The following is a 25,639-nucleotide window of genomic DNA, read 5'->3' as shown; positions in this document are numbered from 1 at the left end:
AGCAATGACCTGCCTCCTTTTATTAGAGCTGAGGGCGGTTACACTTGGGCTGTTGGTTTTTAATCTTGGGTTCAAGGCGTTCTGAGTTTGGTGTTTGTGGGGAGCAATTATTCTCTAGCACTGGATGATTTTAAGATACATCAAACATCACCCTACTTATTTGGCAGGAGAAAGCAAGGATCATGCGGATGCTTCCCACTGGCCTCAGGCATCTTCTGGTGCCCATTCTTTCGAAGATCAGTCAGTGTTGGGAGGGGGCAGTCTGTGGCACTCAAACCGCAGCAGTTAACTTTGCAAGTGTTGTTCCTGACCAGGTGAGGTTTGTTGGCTCTGAGGAAGATGATGAAGATGTTATGGTGAGTGCAGCAAAAGAAAAAGGAAGGAGGCGGCTGCATGACAACTGATGGCTGTGGTTCTGCCAGTGGTGTGCTAACTGAAGGCTGCGCACTTCGTGAGACTGGACTTTTCTTTCTTACCTTTCCCAGGAAGGATTGCAATTTTAAGGTGTAAAAAGGTTATTGGCCGTGGGATATTAGCAGCTCTTCCATTTGAGCCTATGTGAAGCATCCGTCTCCATAGCTCGTAAGGAGTCTGCGAGCAAGCAGCCACAGTGACCTTAACATGACCATTTGCAAGTGCTTCAAACGGTAGAAAAAAGTCCTTGCGTCCATCAATGTCCATTCATTAGGACCGCCTATTGAGTATTAATATATGTGGTAATTCAACATACCCTACATGTTGTCCTTAGACACTATAGGCCTCAGTTTTCTAAACATTTCATTATGGGTATTTGTGGCATTTCGTAGATGTTTACATAAAGAATGCACCTGGTGTCTTGGTGCACTTAGGGTAAATTATTTTCTCCCTTAGATACTGATGGACTCCTCATCCCTTGCTTATTTTCTGGTTTCATGGCCCCTTCATCAATCTCTGCCTTTGTTAAGGACAACTAATCCTTATGGTGCCTTTCACCATTTTTTCCATGAAAAGTTGACCCAGGAACCATTGTAAGTGCAAGAGACTGAACCTGAAAGGTTATTTGTTCTGTTCAAATGGCTAATATTCGATTATTACCTTGTAGTCCTATTATATAGGTTGGAAGCCCAGAGTTCTCTGGCCAGTCGGTTTCTTGGCAAGACACTGAGCTTGCTCCGCATGCCGACATGTCGCTGATGTGCTGTGTGACCTCCTACTACTTTTGGAGGTGGTGAAAGATTCTGTGGCGACAATGTCTCAGCCACGCTAAGGCGCTGTCAAAATGCTGTTAAAGTCTCCCAAACTCACCAAGTCATAAACTCATCCCTGTTGGAAGGCCAACAAGATCTTCCTGCTGCTTTCTAATTGAAAGCGTACCAACCTTTACTCGATTCCATTTCCCGCTTTCTTTCTGCATCCATTGAAGTCAGAGTAAAACCTGCACAGATTGGGTCAGAGTAGGCTCTGGGTTCATTTGTTTCCAAATCTGAGTAACATCAGATGGAGAAGCGACCTTATGTATCAAACTGATGTGTTTCCAAAGATGCAGACGTATTGAAGCACATACATCATGTATGATGTGACGCATTAGGGAGTTAGAAGAGGCAGCCGAAAGGACTCCACCTGATTGGCTAATTGGACATGCTATCATGGGCAGAGTGGTCACACTGCATTTGTGAATAGTATAACATTGCAGGAAGTGTGCACGGTGGCTTCTTGGTTTTCCCTTTTCATATTTAAGAACATTGCGGCCTGCACTCAAATGCCAGATCCAAGGCTTTCTTTGGAAAATCTGTGGTTGGGTATAATTGTGGACATTTTTCCCTGGTGATTTGTGTCCACTTCATGATCTGTTAGGTATTTCCAAAGAATCTTTCAAAGATAACCTATAGTATCTACTAGTGCAAAAAATTATGAACCTATAGTAACATTGGATCTGACTGATACTGTGTTCCAAGTATTTTTTTTGCCCGCCATTTCCTCCTCTCCTAACTTATATCTTCTGATGCACCCCGAAGGCGCTGGGTGAGGCGGTGCTTTTAATATACCATGGTGTTGAATTGTTGCCTCCTCAGATGTCTGTGTGACTTCCTGGGACATATTGAGCAGTGTGACAGCATCTAAAATGTTTTGGCAGCTCAGCTGGAATACTCCTCAGACTTTGAATCTGCACAGGGTACCAACTGACTTCAAATGTTTGCCATCCAAAGTCTGCATTATGCCTATCCCCTCTAACCCTTGTGACCCGACCATAGTGGCGTCATGTAGATGGCCGGCAGTGTTTGGGTCTTCATTGATTAAGCAGGCAGGAGAGGTGTGTGAGTGTTCGGGTTTCTCTTGGCTGTGTATTGACAACTTCTGTATGAGACTCCAGTGGCATCACTCTGACTGTAGGACCCTCCTCTTCCCCCAGACCAACCTACCCAGAATCCTCCTGCATCTGTTGATCTCTTGCTTTTTCTTGCAGGACGAAGAGTGGAAGAGTGGAGCTTTCATGGGGATCCTCCGGAGTCAGCACTTGGCCGAGAAGAAACAATATCTGAAGGATCTGAGGAATGAACTGTGGAAGCTGAAGTAAGTCTCTGTTTTTAGGTTTGATTTCCACCACCCAGGTGGTAGAAACTGGAAAAGTGCAAACTTTGAGACGAATATTCAATCCGTGAAACATTGGTCACACTTTTATTTCCAGACTCCTGAAGTATCTCCCTGTTGCTTGACCATGTACTCCCCACAAGGGCATGTGTACCTTTTTGGCAATTGGTCGAATTATCCTGAGCTAGCACTCTCAGCCATATTATGTTCTTCGTCCAGATTAATGCCCACTAGGTTTTGGCCTCCAAAAATTAAAAAGGGCCATGGGCGGCTTGCAGAGGCTAGGGGCCCAATCCTTTCAGCACATTTTCAATGTTTCACCATCTTATGTTACTGTCAGCAGCCTTGCAAACGTCACTACATTACAGCACCACCAGTGTAGCCCACCAACAGTCCAACCGTTCACTGCCCTGAGGTCTTTGTTAACTGACTCCATCAAATTGGGATAGTTCTAAGTTACCTTTTCAGCGTGTGCGGCCTCCAATCTGATGCTACATGCACAGTAAAGCACAAAGATCATTTGCATTGGTAAAGACCATAGACCAGGCCATTACAAGCTGGTGCAATGTTTAATTTATTTTTGTTTTGGAAGTATATGCCACAAAAATTGAACTATGAATAAAGCACGCTGCCATCTAAATGTGGAAGCATTAGGGTCGCTATAAAAATATTGAAATAAAAAGAAAATAATCATTGCATATAATTTAAATAGAAGTGTATAGATGCTTCCTAGCACACAGGTGTGCTTAGAACATGTATACAAATGTTTTCTTTTTTTAATTTTGTTTTAGAACAGTCTCAACGTTCCCGGATCTAAATGAAAACGCATCAAGCTTTCTATTTTAGCCAAAAGTTGTTTCTTTTTTATAGGTATAAATTTATAAGGTCTTATTCTTCTCTTTTTATTCAAAGAAATTTGCACTGGTTAATTGAAAACACAAAAGTGATAAACATACCATATTCACGTGTGTCAGGTATACATCAAATGTCCTGTCATCTAAGTTAATAATGTGTCTTAATTTTATCACAAAGAACGTCCAGTTTAAATATTAAAACATGCATAAGAAATAACATATCAATAAAAAACAAAGAAAAAATAATTGAAAGAAAATTGGTCATTTTGACTAATTTATCAATAAACCTAAAAGCCATAATGAAAGCAGGACAGGAAGTAAAACGAGTAGGTCTTGATTATGAGTTGCTCGTTGTTATATTTTGACCCAAGCATAAACCCCTGCTTATGCACGGGTCGGAATTATAAGTTAAAACGTTTTTTTTAAACAATTTTTATAAGAAACAAAGCAGCAGTGAGGACATTGCAGTGACACATCTTGTACAGGTGTGCAAAAGAATGCAGTTTCATGTTCCCATTATGAACTTAGCAGAGGTCCAGGACAGTACATTTCAATGATAACAGAATAAACTGCTGGTGGGTCGCTCACACGCTCTCGGGTCAGGAAACTTCAGTTATACACACATACCTCTAGATATCCTCCACTTGAGCTAACAACTCATCATCGTCTCCTCCTAGTCTCAGGAGTCTTTCCTTCCTCAGTTCTACCGTTGGCGAAACACATATCTCCCCTCTATACTTGTTCCAGCGCCCCCACTTGTGGTCCCATTTGCGTGGGCATCCCGTTCCTTTATATACTGTTTTTTCAGCAACCATAGCATTGTCCATATCTTTAGCCCAATCTCTTAGCAGTGGTACCGTATCTACACTCCATTTCTGAGCAATATTGCATTTCGCTATACTCCATGCCATTGTGACCTATGACTGTTCAGCTTGTGTGAGGGCGTTGCTTCCCAGATATTGAGGAGACGTAGTGTAGTGGTTGGGAGGATAGTTTTATCACAGGTTCTAGTCAACTGTCTGGTGACATCAGTCCAGTATTGTTGTATGTGTGGGCAGTGCCATGTGATATGTAAGAACGTTCCTGTTTAGTTACAGTGCTGGAGGCAGTGATCGTCAGCTCGTCTGCCTAGTTTGTGTAGCAGTGTGGCGTCAAAGAATACTCGGTGGAGAATTTTGAGCTGCACCAGGCGAAGCCGCATCGGGATGGCCACATCCTGGGGCGAAGACAGCGCCTCCAGCCAGTCCTCATCAGGTAGCTCCGCCTCCCAGGACGCCCTCAGTCTCAACATTGGATCTGCACGGTTATTAATCAGCTTCTTGTATGTGAGAGATATGGCCTTGCGGGCATAGGATCCAGCAAGAGCCTGTCCTCCAGGGGAGAATAGTCTGGGAGGGGAGTGTCTTTAGGCAGGGCGGAGTCAATGGCATGGCTGATCTGAAGATAGCGAAATCTCTCTGTCTGTGCTAACTGGTACTTAGTTTGGAGATCGGAGAACGATGCCTTCTATCCCTGAACCCACAAATCGCCCACCGTGGAGATCCCTATCATATCGCACTTATCAAAACCAGCACAGGTGCTTAGTCGTCCCAGAATATCCGGTTCCCAAAGGGGGATAGCTTTCGTTAGGCGGCCCTGCCATCCCATACGCCTCTGCGCTCCATGCCACACTTCTACAGTGCGTGCCGTAGGACCAGTCAAATGCAATTTCTTATGGTTCGTATACAGTGCTCTGTTGTAGCCTCCTTTCCCCAGTATCCAGTGGTCTGTGCGAAAGCTGTGGTCGTCATGGCACCCAAAGACCCACTGGTTGATGGCCGTCGTTTGTGAGGCCTGATAGTAGAGGCGTACATCCGGCAGACCTATCCCTCCATCGTACCATCCCATAGTAAGCTTGGCCATGGCAATTCGAGGAGGTCTGTTGTCCCACAATAAATTCCGCACTGTAGCTTCAATCTGTGAAAAGTAGGAATCTGGTACCTGGATGGGCGTGTTCTGTAGCGCGTACAGAAAACGTGGTAGAGCAAGCATTTTAAATAAGGATGCACGCCCTAGCAAGGTAAGGGGGAGCGTTTTCCAATGTGTGATGTCTGAGCAATACCTCTGCAACGGTTCAAGCAGGTTTCTTTCAAAGAAAAGTGTGGGGTTGGTGGTGATGAAAATTCCTAAGTAACAGAAACCCAGTGAGGCCACCGGATTGTTGTACCCTCGGGGACTCCGTGCTGGCTCTCCCCAAAGGGGATACATCTGGGATTTAGACCAGTTTATCTGGTACCCAGAGTGCGCATCAAATATGTGAAAAATATGGAGCACCTGGTACAAGGAGCACGGTGGCGAAGCGAGATAGAGCAAAATATCATCTGCGTACAGTGATATGCGGTCTTCGTGGTCGTTTGTCCTTTGTATGCCTCTAATACCCGGGTCACCCCTTATCCAAACCACCAGTGGCTCTAGGACCAGGGCAAACTGGAGTGGCGACAATGGGCAGCCTTGCCTTGTGCCCCGACAGAGGGGGAACAGAGCGGACCGGTGATTGTTCACCAAAACATGGGCCAAGGGCTGTGCGTAGAGCAATTTAACCCATCCCATGAATTTGGGACCAAACCGGAAGCGGCCAAGTGCTGCGAACAAGTATTCCCACGCGACCGTATCAAACGCCATTTTGGTGTTGAGCGCCAATAGAATCGCTCCCTCTTCCAGTGTGTGTACCCGGCCCAGTGCACCATGCACACAATGTAGATTGCGCGCAGTATTCTATCCTGGCATAAATCACGACTGATCCGGATGGATCAAGTCTGTGAGATAGGGGAGTAGGCGATTTGCCAAAAGCTTGGCCAAGATCTTGGCCTCTGCTGTAATCAAGGAAATAGGCCTATATGAGGCGCAATCATCTATCGGCTTAACAGATTTGTGGATGACTACTATGGTAGCCTCACGGATATAATTCGAGAGGAGGGCATTATCGTAACTTTCATTATATAAAGTCAGTAAATGTGGTGCTAGTTTGGAGGCCATGAGTTTGAATAGTTCGATCGGGAGGCCATTTGGGCCCATTGTCTTACCCGCCCGAATATCCTGAATTGCCTTTCGAATTTCCTCAACTGACAAGTCCATTTCTAAGGCCTCCTTATCTTGCTCCGAGAGGCCAGTCACTCCAATAGTGGCCAGGAGTTCTGCTGCTAGTGAAGCTTGAGACTCTTGTGGGCAATCATATATTGTCTTATAGTGGCTCGCAAAGGCCTCCGCGATGCCCTGAGGGTCTGTAATGAGAATATTCTCATATCCCTTAATAGCACGCACCCACTGCGCCGATTGCTCCTTACATTCCAGCCACACCAGTAGCCTGCCCGTGCGATCCTCCTGTTCATATATACGATGTCGGGTGGCCAGAGCACGTCTATTGGCGTCCTCTAGGAGCAGTTGTTTGTAATCCTGCTCTTTAATGTCACGTCTGTGCTGGGTTTTAGGGTCTGGGGCTCTAGAAATATCAGTGTCTAGACGGAGGATCTCGGCCTCCACTTCTAAGACTCTCCGGCGACGGTCCGCTCTGTGGCCAGCCATCAGTGATTGTGCGCGCCCTTTGATTACTGGACCGTAGGCCCCCTAAAGCGTGATGGCCGACTGGACCGAGCCAATATTTTCTTGAAAATAGTACTCAGTATCCTTGCGCAAGGTATAAGTTAAAACATATTTAACACATTTGATAATTATTGGATGCATTAAATACCTCCAGCTTCATTAAAGTTCGGTAGGGAAATCATGCTGAAATTTAACAGGGAAATGTGTACGCATTTACCGTATCATGCAGATTTTGGTGCGTTACACACCGAATTCCAAATTTTATTTCCCAACCAGCTCATAATATTTGGTATTACCACTACCAGACGAATATTGCCCCTTGCTGAAAATTAAGGTTTAAAGGCTCTTAATAACAGCCTTCGACATAGAATTCCAAGAACAGGTGACTTTGAAGTAGATGTTTATAAATCCAATAAGTAAGTAATATTTTATTGCATATGGTTAGTTAAAACCTTTACAAAATTGAGTACAAAACAGTATAGGTTAAAATGCATTTACACTCTTTAAAAAACAAGTTCTTTTTTAAAAACAGTATTACATCGTCTGCGGCCTGAGCCTCTCCTAACATATTAGTCCTTCGGACTAGGTCCGCACCATTTTTTCAGTTTTCTGGATTAGGAGGCTCGCCTTCTGTAAGAATTTGGAGGCCCTACAGGCCGTTTGCAACTGTTCAGTGCTAACATAACGGCAGGCCTGCATGTTCTGATTTGAGAAAAACGAAATATTTGTAATAGGTAGTAACGTAAATATTTGTAATAGGTAGTAACAAATGCACAGAATGTGAGTCAGTGTTTCTTCCGAACGGCCACACAGTCTGCATAGCGATGTTGGCCATGTTTGCTTCCATGCTGGGGTCTGATCCTTTGTGATGTAGGTGCCCAGGCGTATGCGTAGGAGCATTTGTTGTGTGAACGGTGTTATATAGTTGACTAGGTATGGTTGTGGGGCACTTCTCTCATACGTGGCTAGCACCTTCAAGCCATGTTTTTTCTTTGCGAGGGCGGCTTTGTCGACAATCCTGGATTTTTGTTTTGTTGTACTGTTGGCTATTTTTTTGAAGGCCATGAAGGGGTGGTTTGTATTCCATGCCTCTTGCGTGTTAAGTTGTGTCAGTGCGTCTTCCAAAGATGTTTTCCATACGTTTTTGCATTTGTTCGGTTGTTAATTTCGCACCAACAATGGCCCATCAGCGTGTCCTCACTTGCTGCCCTTAATTTCCAGCACATTTTTAGTATCCTGGCTTGCCTGACTTGATGCTGGTTTGAAAGCCCGAATTCCAGGCGTACTTGCGCTTGTGATACAGACCTTGGTATGTGAAAGATGTATTTGAACAGATTTAGCTGTTGTAAGCTCAAGAAGTTTGCGTCTTTGCCTCTGAATAGCTCTGAACCGGACGTAAGGGAAGGTAGAAACTTTGCCTCAATCACTTTCAAGAGGTAAAGGTTGGATGGGCATTTCAATTTTGTTTTCAGTAACTTTAGAGCAAACCGTAGTTTATTAGACTGCGCTTTTCTATGCAGTTGGTGAGTTTTTAGTGACCAACTTGAGTCAACCACTACCCCCAGGTACTTGTAAGAGTTACTTGACTCTATAGTGTTGCCCGCGATGTGCCATTTGAAGGGTTGTCGCCCTTGCCGGGATGAGAAGCATAGGATCTTTGTTTTATTGTAGTTAATTTGCAAGCCATTCGCAGAGATGTATTCATGCAATCTTGTGATGGAGCGTTGTAGACCCAAGGGGGTCTGGCTGCAGAGAACTATGTCGTCGGCATACTGTAAGCTCCTTATTTTGTATTGAGCTAGCTTTGGCGGGTCACTTTGTGTCTCTGCGATGCACTTGTCAAGGTCGGCGGTGAAGATGTTGAAAAGGGTTGGGGCTAATACGCATCCCTGCTTCAGGCCGATTAGGGTGGGGATTTTTTTGGTTGTTCTATCTCCGTTGCCTAATTTGATCTTGTCCCAGGTGGATGAGTATAGTTCTATTATTGCTCGTAACAAGTTCGGAGGAGTGCCCCAATTGTCCATCTTTTGCCATAGGATCTCCCTTGGGACAGTGTCGAACGCCGCCTTTAGGTCTACGAAACAGGTGTACAATTTTGTTGACCTTTCCTTTGCTCTTTCGACGAGGAGGTTTAATGCTAGAAGATTACATGTGGTGTTGGTTCCGGGCCTAAACCCCGTCTGGGTGATTGTGGGGATATGTTTGGAACTAACCCAGTTTTCCAAATCCAATAAAGCTTTTTAATTTTTTAACAAATGTGTTCAGTGCAATTAAAACACTCTTACTTTCCTAAAATCCTAATCCGCTTCGATTACCGTAATAGTTTTAAAAAAAAGAAATGCAGAGCTAATTCGGCATACCATTAACAGATAAATTAAAGAAGGTCTTTAGTAAACTTTCATTTGAGAGACTGCAACACTGGTCAGAGACCGCAGAGGGGCCTGTTTGAGGTTCAGTGGATATTCAGAAAGGGACTGGGCATAAGAGAACAATGCTTGAACCTGTTCTTATAACTCACGAAATATAAGGAGGTTAAGAATGTGCGAGGATGTGGCGTAGCGGCCAGAGCTGACCACTTTGGAGCTGGGGAACCAGGTTCTATTCTCTGCGTCAGCTCAACATCCTGTGATTCTAGGCAGATCACTTAATCTTCCCGTGCCTACCACAAAAAGAATGTGTCCTTGTCTAATGTAACTGGTGCTCGAGTAAAGTGCTCCAGTACTTCCGGGTCGTGTTCAAGCTATTCAAAACAGCAAAAAAGAATGATGCAGTCCAAATGACTTTCATGCACCTGACCACCACATTTGATTTGGTGGACAGGTGAAAGCTGTGGCTATTACTCTCAATTAGAATGGAGAAATCTTTCGTAGCACTGATTTGTTGCTTATATTAAAATTTGTAGTTACAAATTAGATATAGGAGACCTCGCAATTTAAATGCACCCGTGCACTGCTTTAAAGGGGTAAGATGAGGGTGTGTTCTCAACCCCCTTTATTCTCCCTTTATATGGATGATCCAGAAAAAGATTTATTACAAATTGAATCCGTCCCCCAAAGTGCAGAACTAATTTATGAAATTGCTCCATTATGCAGAAAAGATCGTATTTATCTCCGAAACAGGAGGATACACAAACGTGGTAATTTCAAACTACTCAGACACACATTTAAGGCACTACACAACTTAGGCCCCACCTTCCTAAACAGTTCACCTGTTTCCACCTACTAACCAGACACCCCCCTCCTCGAGGCTCCTACTCACACACATCCCATGCATAAACAGAACCAGATCAGTTGGGGGTAAATTCTCTAACTTTGCTCCAAACGTGTGTAATGGCCTTCCACTCCCCATCAGAGCCTCATCCTCTGTTCTTGAATCCCACAAGAAGCTGAATACGTGGATCTTCAGTTACCCAACCTACCATAGGCAGTACTAGGCACACACACCACCTCAGTGCTAAGATACCCTTGCCGGTGAGAGTGCACTTTACAAATACACATACCATAAACACCAAACGGCCTAAAAGCCATGGTCAAAGGACATGCAGGTTTCATGGATAGCCTGGTTCTTTAGCAGAGCAGGGAAAGTCTAAAGAAGTGTGAATGAGGCAATTTAGCAAGAAGAAAAATATTTGGATAAACAAATTTCAATTGGCAAAGAATTGACACGTATTCATTTGGTGTTACTTTCAATTCTGAGATGAACTGGAAACATCACCATGTGTTTTTGTGTAACCCCAAATTCATGAAGAGAAACACCGCTACCTTTGGCCAAATCTGAATGAGGATTTTCAGTAGTTTCCACAGGTAGCAATTTTAACATTAATAGCATCTAGACTATTGTGTACAGAGTGGGCATTTTGTGGTTTAAGGATTGAGCCTATACTGGTAACACAGAAAAAGCATTTCAAGATAATACTAGTTCAGTTTCGAAGTATGCTGCCCTTAAAGAATGACGGCAGGCTTCTTTGATGGAGAAGATTAGATCAACCCCTTGAACAGATATGCAACTCTAACTGCGCTCTTCTTCAAAGATGTTTTGGGGTGTGCTTTTGAAGCAAAACATATTTCCCGGTTTGCTCATTTCTTCAACTCACTAAGGAAAAAAAGATATGATGGGGAACTAGAATCCTTACCAGTCTTCAAAAAGGGTAATAGAGATGGGTAATTGATTATTCTTGAGACAAGCAGGGTTTGATAAGAGCTTATGTCCCAATAACTAATACATTGGGGGATAGACAACCACTTGGATTGGGTTTATTCTTGACATGAGTGGTCTATTCTGGTCATATTTGGGATGGGCCTGTTCACAGAAAGTGTGTCAGGGTTCAGAGAAAAGACAGGTCAAATACACCCAATTATATTTGCTTAATCAATCAAAAGGCACTGGTAAAGCAGAAGAACCCTACCATTAAGGCAATTGGCTTAGGTGGAATGCATTGTGCCACAATAGGAACCCTTTAAGATGGCAGCCACAATCGCATCGCCTCCTCTAGTAGTTGTTTCCATGAAATATCCAGATCAAGTCAAAGCAATAGAAGAACCGAAGGCCGCGCACAACCCCTTAGATGCTGCACTTCATGTAAGATCACCATCAAAAGTGTCTTGTTTGCGCGTGTGCTGCTTTTCCGCTCCGTTTCCTCAGAAGAAGTCCTGAACCGTCAGAGTTGTTAAGAGAAGAGTATTTTTGGGGCAGTTTTCTAAGTCATAATTTTGCAGTGTTCTCTGTGAAGCTCCAGTGCATAAACTTCTCCTCAGACAGTACTCTCTCTCTCTCTCTTAAAAATACTAGTGTCTCCTCATGCTACAATTACAATTCATACAGGAAGAAAAACAAACAATAACGAAACTCTTCTCACCTTACTGAGAGAGAATAGGTCCAGCAGTCCTCAGCGAACTGCGTAGCATTTGGCAAGGCTAATCTTTGTCACGCAAGTACCTATAAAAATAAAAATTAAATAACTCGAGAGACCTAATTTAAATACTTGCATGTAAGTGGTGAAATGTGTTTAAAACAATAACAACAAATATATACACATATATTTCAGTTCAGGCATTCTGAGAAGGAAAAGTTATAAGTAACACAAGGAAACCTATGGAAATATAGAACTCAATAATTAATATAAGACAAGAAAAGGTACAGATAACAGTAAAGAAGAATTATAGCAGAATACCTACAAACCTTCAACAAAGCTAATTGCACAGATAATAGAAGGGGTAAAATGCTATTGTATAGTGGGGTAGGTTTGAATTATATAAATTGATGTTGCTCGCATTTGGTATAGAAATGTCTTCTTAATGTGCATGATAACTTATTGCTGTTTGTCAGCAGTTTCAAGCCACAACCTAAAAGTAAGAATCAAGAATAGAAGTGGGCCACAAAAAGAACCCAGAGGAATCAGACGAGGGCTTTTTCTTCTCTCTCCTATACCCCTTTCCTGCCCCAGGGCACTCTATAATTTCTTGATAATGTCAGGAATCGAGGAAGGGTCTGGGAAGGGCTTTTGGGAACCATTCTGCTCCTGTGAAAGCTGGGTATGATTTCAAGTTCCTGATGTTTTATTTCACTCAAACAGAATGGTTGAAGGTTACAACTTAAAGACTTTGGGCGGATCATGGAAGTGATTCAAAAAGAAGTACTAACAGTTGAGAGGGAAATAAATGTTTAAAGCAACACATTATCTCCTCTCATAGGGAAACTTCAGATTTAACCTCCAAGATGAGTATTATAATACCAGAGCTTAACCTAATATCTCCCCCTCCAGAGAATGAGGTTTCCAGTTCAACATCGATCCCCACACCTAGAGTAACCACTCAACTAGTACACTCCTTGTCACCAGTGATTCCTCTAGCACCCCCAGAATGTTTCAGTGGAGATCCACAAAAGGCCCAGATTTTTCTGACCCAATTGTCTCTCCATTTAAGTGTCGTCTGTCAATTTTCCCTGACGCACAGTCTCGAGTGGCACTCATCCTTTTCAGGCAGATCTCTCCCCCTCCCCGCACAGCTCCACCAGTGAGTCTGTGTGCCCTGCTGCCTGTCACCGCTGCTGCTGCAGGTTCGAGGCCCCTCCGCCTCGGTAGTCGGGTACTGCCTTAATTGTTAACTGTTATTTTGTCCTTTTCCTGTCTCATTTGTCTCACTTGGTTTCTACCTGTATAATAATTGTTAACTGTCTTTTTTGTCTGATTCTTGTCCCATTTGTCTAATTTGTTTTTTGCCTGTTTCCCTCGTTTCCCCCCTTTTTCTGTGCCCCCCTTTTCCTTCTGTATCCCTGCTTCGCCGTCCCCTGCGGCCCTGCCCCCCTGCTGCCCATTGGCCGGCCGCTCCCGCCTCCCAGCTGCTCATCCCTCCCACCTCCCCATATATGGCGGCCCCGGGCGCACCGAAGGCAAGCCCGTCTGCGCCCGTCCGCGCCTGGACTGCCCCCACCACCAGAACCCCTGGCCGGCGCAATTGCCACTACGCCCGTCTCCGCTACGAAGCCAGCACCCTCCGCACACTCAACGCCGGATGATCACACACCTGCTTCCTGGCCGCCCCGAAGTGCACCCAAGGACCCTTCACCTGCTGGAACTGCAGCTTCACCAGCATCCGACCCGCCATCCCACCAACCAGGACAGGACGCAACCACCTCAGATGCATACTCCTGAACACCCGCTTCACATGCAAACACGCCGTCGAACCTTGGGACCTGCTCGACACATCCTCACCGGACATCGCCTTCCTGACAGAGACCTGGATGAACGACTCCTCGGCTCCCAACATCGCCATAGCCATCCCGTACGGCTACAAGATCACCTGCAGAGTCTGCACCAATGGAGTAGGAGGGGTAATCCCCTTCATCCACAAGTCCACCCTCGAGGTCTCTACCACTCCGACAACACTCTCAGCACAGCCAAACTCCTGCACTTCCACAACCACACTGATCCCAACAACACCCTCAGAGGAACTCTGATCTACAGAACCCCCGGACCCCGGCCACAGTTCAGCGACTCCATCGCCAACTTCGTCAGTACGCACGCCCTCGCCTCCACGGACTGCATCATCCTCGAAGACCTGAACTTCCACCTTGAGAACAACAACGACACCAACTCCACCACCCTGATCGCCAACCTCGCCAACCTTGGGCTCAGACAGCTCGTGACAACGCGCACCCAGTCCGCCGGCCACATGCTTGATTCTGTCTTCTCCGGAAGCTCCCACGTCTCCTTCAGCCACATCACCGAACTCCACTGGACCGACCATCGCTGCATCCACTTTACCTTCCGGAAACACACCACGCACCACCGCACCCAACAGATCCCTCGCCGCTGCTGGAGCAAAGTCACGAAGACCAGCTAACCACCACCCTCGCCCGGAGCCACCCGCCGACCCCACTGGCCCCGACACCGCTGCCCGCAACCTCAAACGCTGGATCGACGACTGCGCCAACACCCTCGCCCGATCAAGAATCCCTCCAACAGACGCACCAACAAGAATGCGAGCTGGTTCACCGCGGACCTAATGGGAGTTAGAGTGAGCCATAATGCAAGATGGACACTGAAAAGATCTATCCTATTAGACCCAGACGTGTCCATCCTTTAAAAAAAAACAACTATGGTGTTTTTCCTGGATAATGCCCGCTCAGCCTCCATTGGAGTAATTTCGGATATCTTTAAGGCATATGTATGAGGAGTTTTACAAAGCCAGCTCACCTATAAGAATGGATTAATAGAGCTGAATCGAGAAGATTGGAGGAAAGAGTGAAGAAGCTAGAGGCTAAGTTACAGCAAATGGCAGGGAACAACCAGAATAGAGAGAATACATTGAATCAGTTGGAAGAAGCTAGATTAAATGATAAGATCAATCTAGAGGCAAAATGTCGAGAGCAGTGGACAACTGGACGCACAAAACAATTTGAGTATAGAGAGAAGGCTGGAGCATCGTTAGCATGGAAGTTGAGGGCTAAGAGGTCACCAAATTAAATCAGATAATTGATCATCAGTCCCCAGGGCAACATCTCGAACAGAGGAGGAAATGCAGGCCAGATTGGTCTCACTCTTCTCTGAATTATATACGGAAGAAGTGCGTCCAGATGAGGGTAGCCTAAAGAAATTACTGAGTAGTGTAGGACTCCCAGTGCTCACAACAGAGGGTAGGAAGAGTATGGATGCCCCAATCATCAAGGGAGAAATCGGAGAGCAGCTTTTGCGTAAAAAGAATGGGAAGGCAGCGGGTCCAGATCCACTACCGGTTGAGGTATATAAATTAATCATAGACTAAATAGTCCCAGAAATGAAGTCACTATTTAATTCAATCTATAAAGGGGAAGGACGGTCCCCAAGCTCATGGAGGGAGGCCACAATTTCTCTGATCCTAAAACTGGCAAAGGATCAGAGGAAGGCTGACTCATGTCAGCCAATCTCCTTGTTATATGTAGATTATAAAATATTTACTGGCATCTTGGCATGGAGATTGGCAAAGTTGGCCCCTCAATTGATCCACACAGATCAGAAGGGTTTTGTCCCGAAAAGACAAATTCAAGAACTCACATTGTCATTAATCGGGACTATAGATCTAGCAATTACGTGTTCAATCCCCTTGGAGGTGATCTCTATTGACGCCGCCAAGGCATTTGATTGTGTTAGTTGGGCATTCCTCTGGGCAGTTTTGGAATCAGTGGGCTTCAGCACTGGTTCTGTTATGGCATTCCGAAGGCTATATGAGAGCCCCACGGCCAAAATCCACCTAAATGGTTCCCTGATGAGGAGGTTCAATATTCAAAGAGGAACGAGGCAGGGCTGACCCTTGTCACCCTTCCTGATTGACATATATAGCGAACTGTTGGCACAACTTTTGAGAAAACATGACCAGATAGTTGCTATTCACTCACTTCCCCCTTTTAGCAAAATAGCATTATACGCAGACGATTTGTTAACCTATACCTCTGATCCAGCCTGAACGTTACCTAGGGTGGAGCAGCTGACAAAGTAATTTAGTGCAGTATCCAGATACTTAGTAAACATCTCCAAGACAGAGGTAATGTGCTGGAACTTGGAGGATTGGGGAGGCAAAGTGTGTGCTGAGATAAAATACTTAGGGATTGTCATTGTCAACCAAATTGATGAAATCCCATTACGTAATCTGAAGGGGGTGGCCAAGGAGGTAGATATGTCATTATCTAGGTGGAAGAATTTACAATTAACCATCTATGGGAGGGTCAATCTAGTAAAAATGTCCAATATCCCAAAGTTGACATACTTATTTAATTGTATTCCACTTACATTACCCAAGGACGCAATCGACAAAATGATCAGCTTTATTTGGGCATCCCGTGGAGTAAGGCTGGCTTTGAAAAAGCGACGGTGTCGCCTTAAGAAGAGCGGGTTGGCCCTGCCAGACCTTAGCCTTTACTGTATGGCATTTTAATTTTAAAACTTCTGAATGCTTATGGGGAGCCAGACTCTTCCACTTGGGGAACATTACTGGGGGAAATGATTAACGAGTTTGGACCAGCAGCTTTTGTATATAAATTTGGAGCCCAAAAAGTTTTCAAAAACATAAGGTTGAAGGTTTTAAAGATCGCATTGAGTCTTTGGTGTGGGGGTGAGAAAGATGTTAAACATCGGGTATTACTCAGAATTTGCCCCAATTTGGGAATCCCCAGGGACACCGGAATGCCTGAAGAATGGGTGAGCCTTCCCCTGAAGCTGGCAGGAGTATCTAAGTGGGGAGACTTGATATCGGCAGAAGGTCTTCTACCCTGGGGGGGGGGGGTCTGAGTGTGAAAACAGGCAATAGATTATCTAGATTTAAATACATTCAGCTTACGTTATGGCTCTCAACAGTCGCCTGGAAGATATGAGGGCTATGGGATTTTGAGGTGCTCCTCCGGGAAGTTAATCCAAAATGCAAAGAATTCACATAGTGGTATTGGTAATTCCTGGAGGCTGAGGAAAAGAAACTGGTGGCTCCTCATGTGATCTGGTTGGATGTACTCCAGGGAGAGAATATACAATCTCTATGGCCGGACTCACTAAAGTTGTTATATTCAATAGTCACACCTGAAAACTTTAAACAACAATATTTCTTTGTCATCAGTCGGCTGTATTGGACCCCCAAAAGAGTGGCTAAGTTTATATTGCAGCCTGTTCCCAGATGCAAAAGATGCAACTTCCCAAAATCCAACGATCTACACATCTTTTTTACATGTCCAGGGATAAAAGAATACTTAGTAGTTGAACAATGTGCACAGGACTTGTGCAGTCACTCAAAGTGAGCGGAGGCAGTGGGCTGGCCTAATGTCCCATGTCGTAAGTTGTGGCGACCGAAGCAAAACGTGAATGCCAGTTTAACAGACCAAAGGATAAAGCCCACTGACCAAAACCCCTCAATGTATGTATATTTTGTGTGAATTTCTTTGAGGAAAACAACAGTCTGGTGAGGCAGCTGAAGCTGTCTCAAATGATAGATCTAAAAATGATAGAAGAACAAGTTACTTTCCTTCTGTAACAATGTATCTATAAGAGACATATATTAGTTATAGATTCCTTAGCTTAAAATTACCCTAAGGCGTCAGACTGGATCCGCAGAACCTTTCTCTTAGTAGTAACCCTGTATGTCGGTAGGTGGCGTAGGTCGGCTCCGCATCCGTCACTGCCGTCGTGGTCGCCGGGTAGACGTTTCGGTGCCTTCTTAGATGCCGCCCCTGCGCGCTGACATCAGTTCTGACGCAACTTTCCACACCAGAAGCACAGACCCTTGAAAGACAATGACCACTGTTGCACCACACTAGGGCCCTGCAAGGGAGTCCCTATCTCTAGAAGTCAGTTCGCAGAGTGGGGAGGATGGGTGGGGCGGTAAGGAATCTATAACTAATATGTGTCTCTTACAGATATATTGATTCCGAAGCTAAGTAACATGTTTATCTGAAAGAGACAATTAGTTATAGATTCCTTATGTTAGAATAGATACCTCAGCAGTACCATCCCCGGAGGAAAGACTGCAAACGAAGTTCAAACCAGAAAGATCTGGAGGACAGAACGAGCAAAGCAGCTGTCCCTCTTGACTTGATTATCTAGGAAGTAGTGTCTGGTGAACGTGTGTATAGAAGCCCAAGTGGCCTCCTGGCAGATGTCAATGATTGGGACTCCACAAGACAAAGCAGTGGTTGCTGCCGTAGCTCTAGTGGAGTGAGCTTGCAGCCCCACTGGAGGTTCCTTTTTAGCTAAAGTGTAACAAATCTTGATATAAAGGACGCCCCACCAAGAGATGGCACGCTTTTGCACAGCCCGACCTTTCTGGGCACCCACATACCCAATGAAAAATTGATTGTCCAACGGAAATATTTTGTGAGATCTAAGTAAAAAGACAACTTATGTTTCGGGTCCAGATGGTGGAGTCTCTCCTCCTCCTTAAAAGGGTGCATAGGCGGGAAAAAGGTGGGCAGAGTAATAGTCTGTCCAATGTGAAAAGGAGTGACAACTTTAGGTAGGAACCCGAGGGCCTAGTTCGAAGCACCACTTTGTCCGGAAGGACCAAGAAGAAAGGGGGCTTAGAAGAAAGAGCCTGAAGCTTACTCACTCTGCGAGCAGAGATGATGGCGACAAGAAAGGCAATCTTCAGGGTGAGAAGATGCTCAAAGGGAGCACACATAAGGTAAGTCAAGACAAGGTTCAAGTCCCACTGAGGCATTATGAAAGAAGATGGAGAAAAGAGATTAATAATACCTTTAAAGAACCTACTTACAATAGGGGTCTTCAACAAAGAGGGCTGATCTGGGAGCAAAAGAAAAGCAGAAATGGCTTCCAGGTAGCCCTTAAGAGTGCCAAGAGCAGAGCTCTGCTGGGCCAAAGAGAAACGAAACAAAAGAACCTCAGAAAGAGCTTCAGAAATGGGATCTACAGCCTTTGCTGTGCACCATGCCACAAACTTTTTCTATCTACAGGCGTATACCGTCTTAGTGGAGGGACGCCTGGCTGTCAAGATGACATACAGACTTCGGGAGGAAGGTCAAAAGTGGTCAACTGTCACTGCTCAATCGCCACGCAAGGAGGTGGATGCTGGATAGGTTCGGGTGGAGGACCGTCTCCTGCTGCTGCAACAGAAGATCCTCCTGAAGGGGCAATCTGATCGGAGGATCTCTAGCCATGCGCGGGGACCAGACTCTTTATGCCCAGTCATGTGCCACAAGAATGACTTGGGCCCAGTCGCGCTTGCTCAGGCAGAAGTGGTACAGGCGGAAAGGTGTACAGGAGGCCGCAACTCCACTTGTGACGAAAAGTGTTGCTGAGCGAGTGCCGCCTTGGAAACTCTAACACGCAAAACTGATGACATTTCGCGTTCTCTCCGGTGGTGAACAGATCTAACCAAGGCTCTCCCCACTGCTGAAAGAGACCTTGCACCACCACTGAGTGAAGACGCCATTTGTGATCCACCAGGCACTGACGGCTGAGTTGATCTGCCCTGGTTTTCAGAGAACCTGCCAGGTGTAGAACCATCAGGGTCATGATCTGATGTTCCAGCCATGTCTAAAGGTGAAGAGCCTCCTGACAAAGGGTCCACAACCCACCCCACCCTGTTTGTTGCAGTACCACATGGTCTCTGTGAACACATGCACTGGCTTTCCCTTTCGGGAAGGAAGGAATGCCTTTAGTGCCAAGCAAATCGCCCAGAGCTCAAACAGGTTAATATGAAGCCCAGACTCTGCAGGAGACCAGACTCCTCTGATCTCCGTCTCTGCCAAGTGGCCACCCCATCCCAGGAGTGATGCATTGGTCACTACCGTCAGTTCTGGTTGGGGAAGGGAGAGGGATCTTCTTCTGACCGAGATCTGGACGTAGTCTGAAAGATTTCCCTGATGCTGCACCCAAAGGAACTTCAGTTCCCAATGCATAGCCTGCGTATACCATCTGGCATGATCCATCAGCAGGAGGCTATGAGGCCCAGCAGCCTCAGGGTCATTGTCACCAAAATCCGGAACAAAGGCTGAAACTTCGGTATTATTGCCCGAATATCTCAGACTCGCTGTTTGGTTGGATAGGCCCGAACTGCACTGTGTCCAGAAGAGCTCCAATGAAAGGGAGCGACGGAGAGGGTGTCAGGTGTGACTTCGGTACGTTGATAGTGAACCCCAGCGAATGCAGGAGGTCTATCATAGTCTGGAGGTGGGAGACAACAGCCTGGCCGAACCCGCCTTCAACAGCCAGTTGTCAAGATAGGGGAAAAATGGGACTCCTGATATGCGCAGATGAGCTGAGACCACTGCCATCACTTTCGCGAACACCCGAGAGGCACTGGTATGTCTGAAGGGGAGCCTGGTGAACTGAAAATGCTCATGGCCTACCGTGAACCGTAGGTAACATCTGTGGGCTGGCAGAACGGAAATATGGAAATAAGCGTCCTACAAGTCCAACACCACCATCCAGTCTCTAGGGTCGAGGGCAGATAGTACCAGAGGCAAGTTTAGCATTTTGAACTTCCCCTTCCAGAGGAAGCGGTTGAGGGCCCTGAGGTCTAGATTAGGATGTAGGCCTTTGTCCTTCTTGGGATCCAGAAAGTAGCAGTAATAACAACCACAACCTACTTCTGGCGCAGGAACCCTCTCGATAGCTCCCTTGGCCAAGAGAGCTAAGACTTCTTGGTGAAGAAGCACCAAATGATTCTCCGACATGCGATCTGAGGACTGTGGCATGGAGGAAGGGGTAGTCTTGAGGGGGAGGGAGTAGCCCCTTCGGACTATCTGCAAAACCCACCTGTCTGACGTGATGAAAGGCCAGAGGTGGAGGTGATGGAGAATCTTGCCACTCGCCGGCCACTGACGGGCCTGAAAGTTCAGACTAGGAGGGTTTAGGGGCTGATACAGGGGGGTAAGGGTGGACTGGCCCACCCGATGGATCCCTGGCCCGCGTCGCTTGGTCCCACGTCTGCATCCACACAGAGGTTGGGCAGCTTGCCTGGCCCGGTGGCTGGACTAGGCCGAATGTGGTGGGTGCCCCTTCTGTACCCAGAAAAGGGGTGAAATGCAGACTGTGGTGGATGGGAGGATGCAGCGAGGCCCAAGGATCTGGCCATAGCTTGAGAATCCTTAAAGTGCTCCAGGCTGAATCTGCCTTGTCATCAAGAAGGCGGCTGCCTTCAAAGGGCCTGTCCAGCAGAGTCGACTGAACATCCCCAGAAGACCCTGACGTCCTCAACCAGGCATAACGCCGAAGGGCTACCGACGTGGCAATCGTTCTGCCCAGTGAATCGGTGGTGACCAGTCCACATCTGTAACGTCCTGGAGGTCTCAGGATCTTTAACAGACAATCACAATGAGGACACAACCACTTTAGTACGTATTGGTACTTTAATGAAGGTAAAAGAAATACAATAAGTCAACAAAAAAGAGTCGCTGGAATCCTCCAGCCTTGATACGTTACCAACCCACAGCACAGATGATCCTGACCGTCCTCTGCAATTACGCCGGTCCCGGCGTATGCCAACAGAGGGCAGATAACACAATGGCCGAAAATGCCACTCGATATGCTGTGAGGGGCACGAGGAGTAAGTGGGTGAACAGAGGAGTAAAGGAGACACCCAGCCGGGGTCTCTACCTGTAGGGAGCAGCCGCTCTACCTCTTCCTCTGACTGCACCGGGACGCTGAGTCACCTCCTGGTGCTGCGTCACCGATGCCCAAAACAAATGCAGCGAAGGGATCGAGAGCAGCCGCTCGATCGACCCTGGGGACCCCTCAGCTGTGACGCGGCAAACACCTCCCGGTGTGCGTCACAGCTGGTATTCCCTGAAACACGGGCCGGGCTGGGAGCTTCGGCTCAAACCAACCGTTACCCGTTTGGATAGTCGTAACACCGCAATCACCTCCTGGTGTGCGTGTTAGCGTGAAATGCGGCAAGGTACCTTTAGGATCCACGGCGGCTGGGAGCCACGGCTCCAACCAGCGTAAGTGCTTCAGCGCTCTGACTCAGCCGAGTCGATGCGGCGGTAAACGAATACCCGGTAGAGCTTCCGGGACTGAAACAGGGTGAGCTTGGCAAGACACGGCCCAGGGAGTAACGACTCGACCTACCTCCGTTCTTGCTGGACGCTCCCGCTGCTTCCTTTCTCTCCGGAACGTTGCTATCCACGAAGTGGGGATGTCGGTGGAAAACTCAATATCCGACAGCGTTCCTTCCCCAGGTTCCTCCTTTATGGGCGTGTTTTCCTTGAGTTATGCAACGGCTCTCCCGTTTGCATAACATCTATCCCGCTAAGCATCCTGGGAGTCGTAGTCCGTCTTCGCCGGTCACGGCGTTTTCCCCCGCACGACGGGAATTCTTGACAACATCAGACTGTGAATTCTGCTGCGTTACTCCTGTCTACCACGGCTTGGGGGAGAGCAGCGCAGGCCTCCTCCGGGCACTGAGGCAGCACCTGCGCAACCATATCCCAGATGATATGAGTGTATTGGCCCAAGAAGCAAATGGTATTCATGGACCACAGTGCCAAGCTGGAGGAAGAGAACATGCACTTCCCAAAATGATCCAGCTTCTTGAATTCCCTGTCCAGAGGTTCAGAAGGGAATGCACCCTTGGAAGAAGAAGCTTGGACCACCAAGCTCTCAGAGGAAAGGTGTTGGGTGGAGAAATGGGATCGCCCAGAGCCGGGCGGTGGGCAGTCGTCCGTTCCACAGGAGCCCCTGTGCTGGCCTTGGACCAATTGCCCTAAAGGACATCTGGGAGGGCTTCATTGAAGGGCAAGAGAGGTTCAGATGAAGTTGCTGCTGGTTGAAGCACCTCTGTCAGACGGTTAGTTCTGACTGCCACTGTAGGAACTTCAGGCCCAAGGCCACGGCTGCCCTACGCACCACCACTGCATAGGACACTCCTTCCTCCGTGGCCACGGTAGGGGAAGAAAGCATGCCAAAGTCTGGTGAGGTATCCAGATCACTGGCGTCACCCAATTCCTCTCTCCAGACCGGTTCTTCTAGCTGGTCTGTCAAAGGGTCCAGCGACCCCTGCCAGTCCTTACCACCACCCTCAGGGCTATAAAGAACACCTGGGATGAACAAGGGAACCAAAGCACCCTCTGGTGTCCGATTAGACATCGGCCAACGTTGGTCCGGCTCCGGGTCCATCTTGGGGAAGGTTGAGAAAGGTCGACCTGCGTCGATTCGGATCCAGGCTGGATCCACAGGGGCCCTCCGGAGAAGCTGGCATCTAAGGCCCGGATCATACATATTTCTGTTGATAGTAAGATGAAGCATAGCGTTCATTCTGTGATCACACAGTTTCTGGTTGATAGTAACATGAAGCATAACATTCATTCTGTGATCATGCATGTTTTCTTGTTGATAGTAACAAGAAGCATAGCATTAATTTCTATTATAATGCATGTTTCTGTTGTTAGTAAGAGGAAGCATAGCATTAATTCTGGGATCATGCGTGTTTCTGTTGCTATTAAGAGGAAGCATAGCATTAATTTCTATTATCATGCATTTTTCTGTTGTTAGTAAGAGGAAGCATAGCATTCATTCTGTGATCATGCGTGTTTCTGTTGCTATTAAGAGGAAGCATAGCATTAATTTCTATTATCATGCATGTTTCTGTTGTTAGTAAGAGAAAGCATAGCATTCATTCTGTGATCATACGTGTTTCTGTTGCTATTAAGAGGAAGCATAACATTAATTCTATGATAATGCATGTTTCTGTTGTTATTAAGCAGAAGCATAGCATTCATTCTGTGATCACACAGTTTCTGGTTGATTGTAACCTGAAGCATAACTTTAATTCTGTGATCATGCATGTTTTCTGTTGATGGTAACAGGAAGCATAACATTATTTCTGTGATTGTGCATGTTTTTTGGCTGATAGTAACAGGTAGCATAACATTCATTCTATGATCATGCATGTTTCTATAGCTAGAAAGAGGAAGCATAACATTAATTCTGCGATCATGCATGTTTTCTGGTTGATAGTAACAAGAAGCATAACATTCAATCTATGATAATGCAGGTTTCTGTTAGTAGGAGGAAGCATAGCATTCATTCTGTGATCATACATGTTTCTGTTAGTAGGAGAAAGCATAGCATTAATTCTGTGATCATACATGTTTCTGTTGCTAGTAAGAGGAAGCATAACATTCATTCTGTGATCATGCATGTATCTTTTCCCCATTCACGCATCACCTTCCTCTCTTCTCTCATTTTTTCTTTCCTTGTTTTCCCTTTCCTTTGTCTTTTCCTCTCTCTCTCAGTTGTCCCATATCCTTTCTCATCTATTTATATCTTACTCTTGTCTCGCCAACCTCCTCTTATTCTTCCTATTCTCTCTTTCCACACCGCCCTTTCTCTTACGTCTGTATCTTGGTTTGACTTCTGTATCTTCAGTGTCCTTCCTCTTGCCACAACATCCATTTTTTGGCCCTTCCTCTTCTTTCCTATTCTATTTGCTTGTCTTTATCTCCTCCTTTTCTTTAACCTTTTCCTCTCTTTTCCTTCTTTTCAGCTTGTTCATTCATTTCCTCTCTCTTCTCTCATTTCTCTTTTCTGTCCTTAGTAGTAACTCCATCTTGCACGCCCCTACCCCAAGAGTAAACCGTGCCAGGGCCCAGGCTGGCTGTGTTTACAGGATGCAGAGCAGACAACTTGAGGTGGGCGCCCAACACCTCTTCCCTGGTGCCTCTGCATCACTGGTAGCTGTGCCCCTCATCCAAGATGGACGTTGCAGTAGAAAGACTGGCCCGCACCACTGAATCCTGTTTTTAATCATATTTCCACATTTTGTTTTACAGAGAGGTGCAAGTGGATGATCTCAGGTCCGCCATCACAGCTGTGGATCACTATATAGACTTTCCGCTCATGGAGATCTACATTGCCAAAGCCTTCAAAGTGCCGGCGGAGGAATTGGATGTGGCTTTTCCCTTGCCACTGGAGAAGATCATGCAACACCTGGAGGCAGAAGACATCAGGAGGGCAGAGCCACCCAGAGCGACCTTGTCCGAATCCATGGCATCCATTAATTAGACCCGTTTATGCCTTACACGGATCTTGTAGCAGCTGACAGTGCATATATAAAACACATTAATTTGGGCTGTTTGTGGCTGGCAATTTCGATACAACAAATATTTCTCTCACTTGAAACAGTTTCACTCTATTTCAATTTTAGCTGCCATGATGGGTAACTAATTTCTGTTTCAGTCTTTTGGTTACAGCAGCAGGAACTATAAATATGAGCCGTGAGAATTGTTCTTCTACAAGCATTCATCAATCCTAGGATTTAAAACAGATGCTCTTCTCCAAAGCGTGGCCAGTCCCGATTATGTACACACGTACTGGTGGCCTTGATGACTCAAGTTTAGGATGAGGTTGTCAAGTCTTTGTTCATAGTCCTAGGCCTGCACAACCTAGTAGATATGGGCAGTTCACCTTTGCTATCTAATTCTTTCTTTGGTGGTGTGTAAATTGAGTGGATGTTCCTGAAATTAATCACTGGTGCCCTTAGAAAATGCCTTTGTAGGGGCACCAATGATCCAACGATAATGGACCCTTACTTCTTTTCCAAGATATGGTTGAGGTAGATTGGCAGCACAGGACAGGGAAACTTGCACTGCCAAAGATGTCACCAGTTCTCCAAACCCAATTAGGGTCTACAAGCACATACGTTATTTGAAAGGAGTTAGAA

At 46.2% G+C, this 25,639-nt stretch overlaps 1 protein-coding gene across 1 annotated transcript in view; it reads left to right on the top strand.

Moving 5' to 3' along the window:
* TSNAXIP1 (translin associated factor X interacting protein 1) overlaps nucleotides 1–25,201 on the top strand; it is a 480,293-nt gene extending 455,092 nt beyond the window's left edge. The window contains exons 15-16 of the mRNA XM_086945262.1: nucleotides 2,444–2,550; nucleotides 24,750–25,201. Of these exons, the coding sequence (XP_086801388.1) occupies nucleotides 2,444–2,550; nucleotides 24,750–24,981 (339 nt within the window). The 3' untranslated portion in view covers nucleotides 24,982–25,201. The remainder of the gene's footprint in view (nucleotides 1–2,443; nucleotides 2,551–24,749) is intronic.
* The last annotated feature ends 438 nt before the right edge of the window (nucleotides 25,202–25,639 follow it).

Source organism: Lissotriton vulgaris, chromosome 12, assembly GCF_964263255.1.
Source record: "Lissotriton vulgaris chromosome 12, aLisVul1.2, whole genome shotgun sequence".
In the NCBI taxonomy this organism is placed as follows: Eukaryota; Metazoa; Chordata; class Amphibia; order Caudata; family Salamandridae; genus Lissotriton; species Lissotriton vulgaris.
Note: the sequence above shows the minus strand (reverse complement) of the source record. Positions and strands in the feature narration are given on the sequence as shown.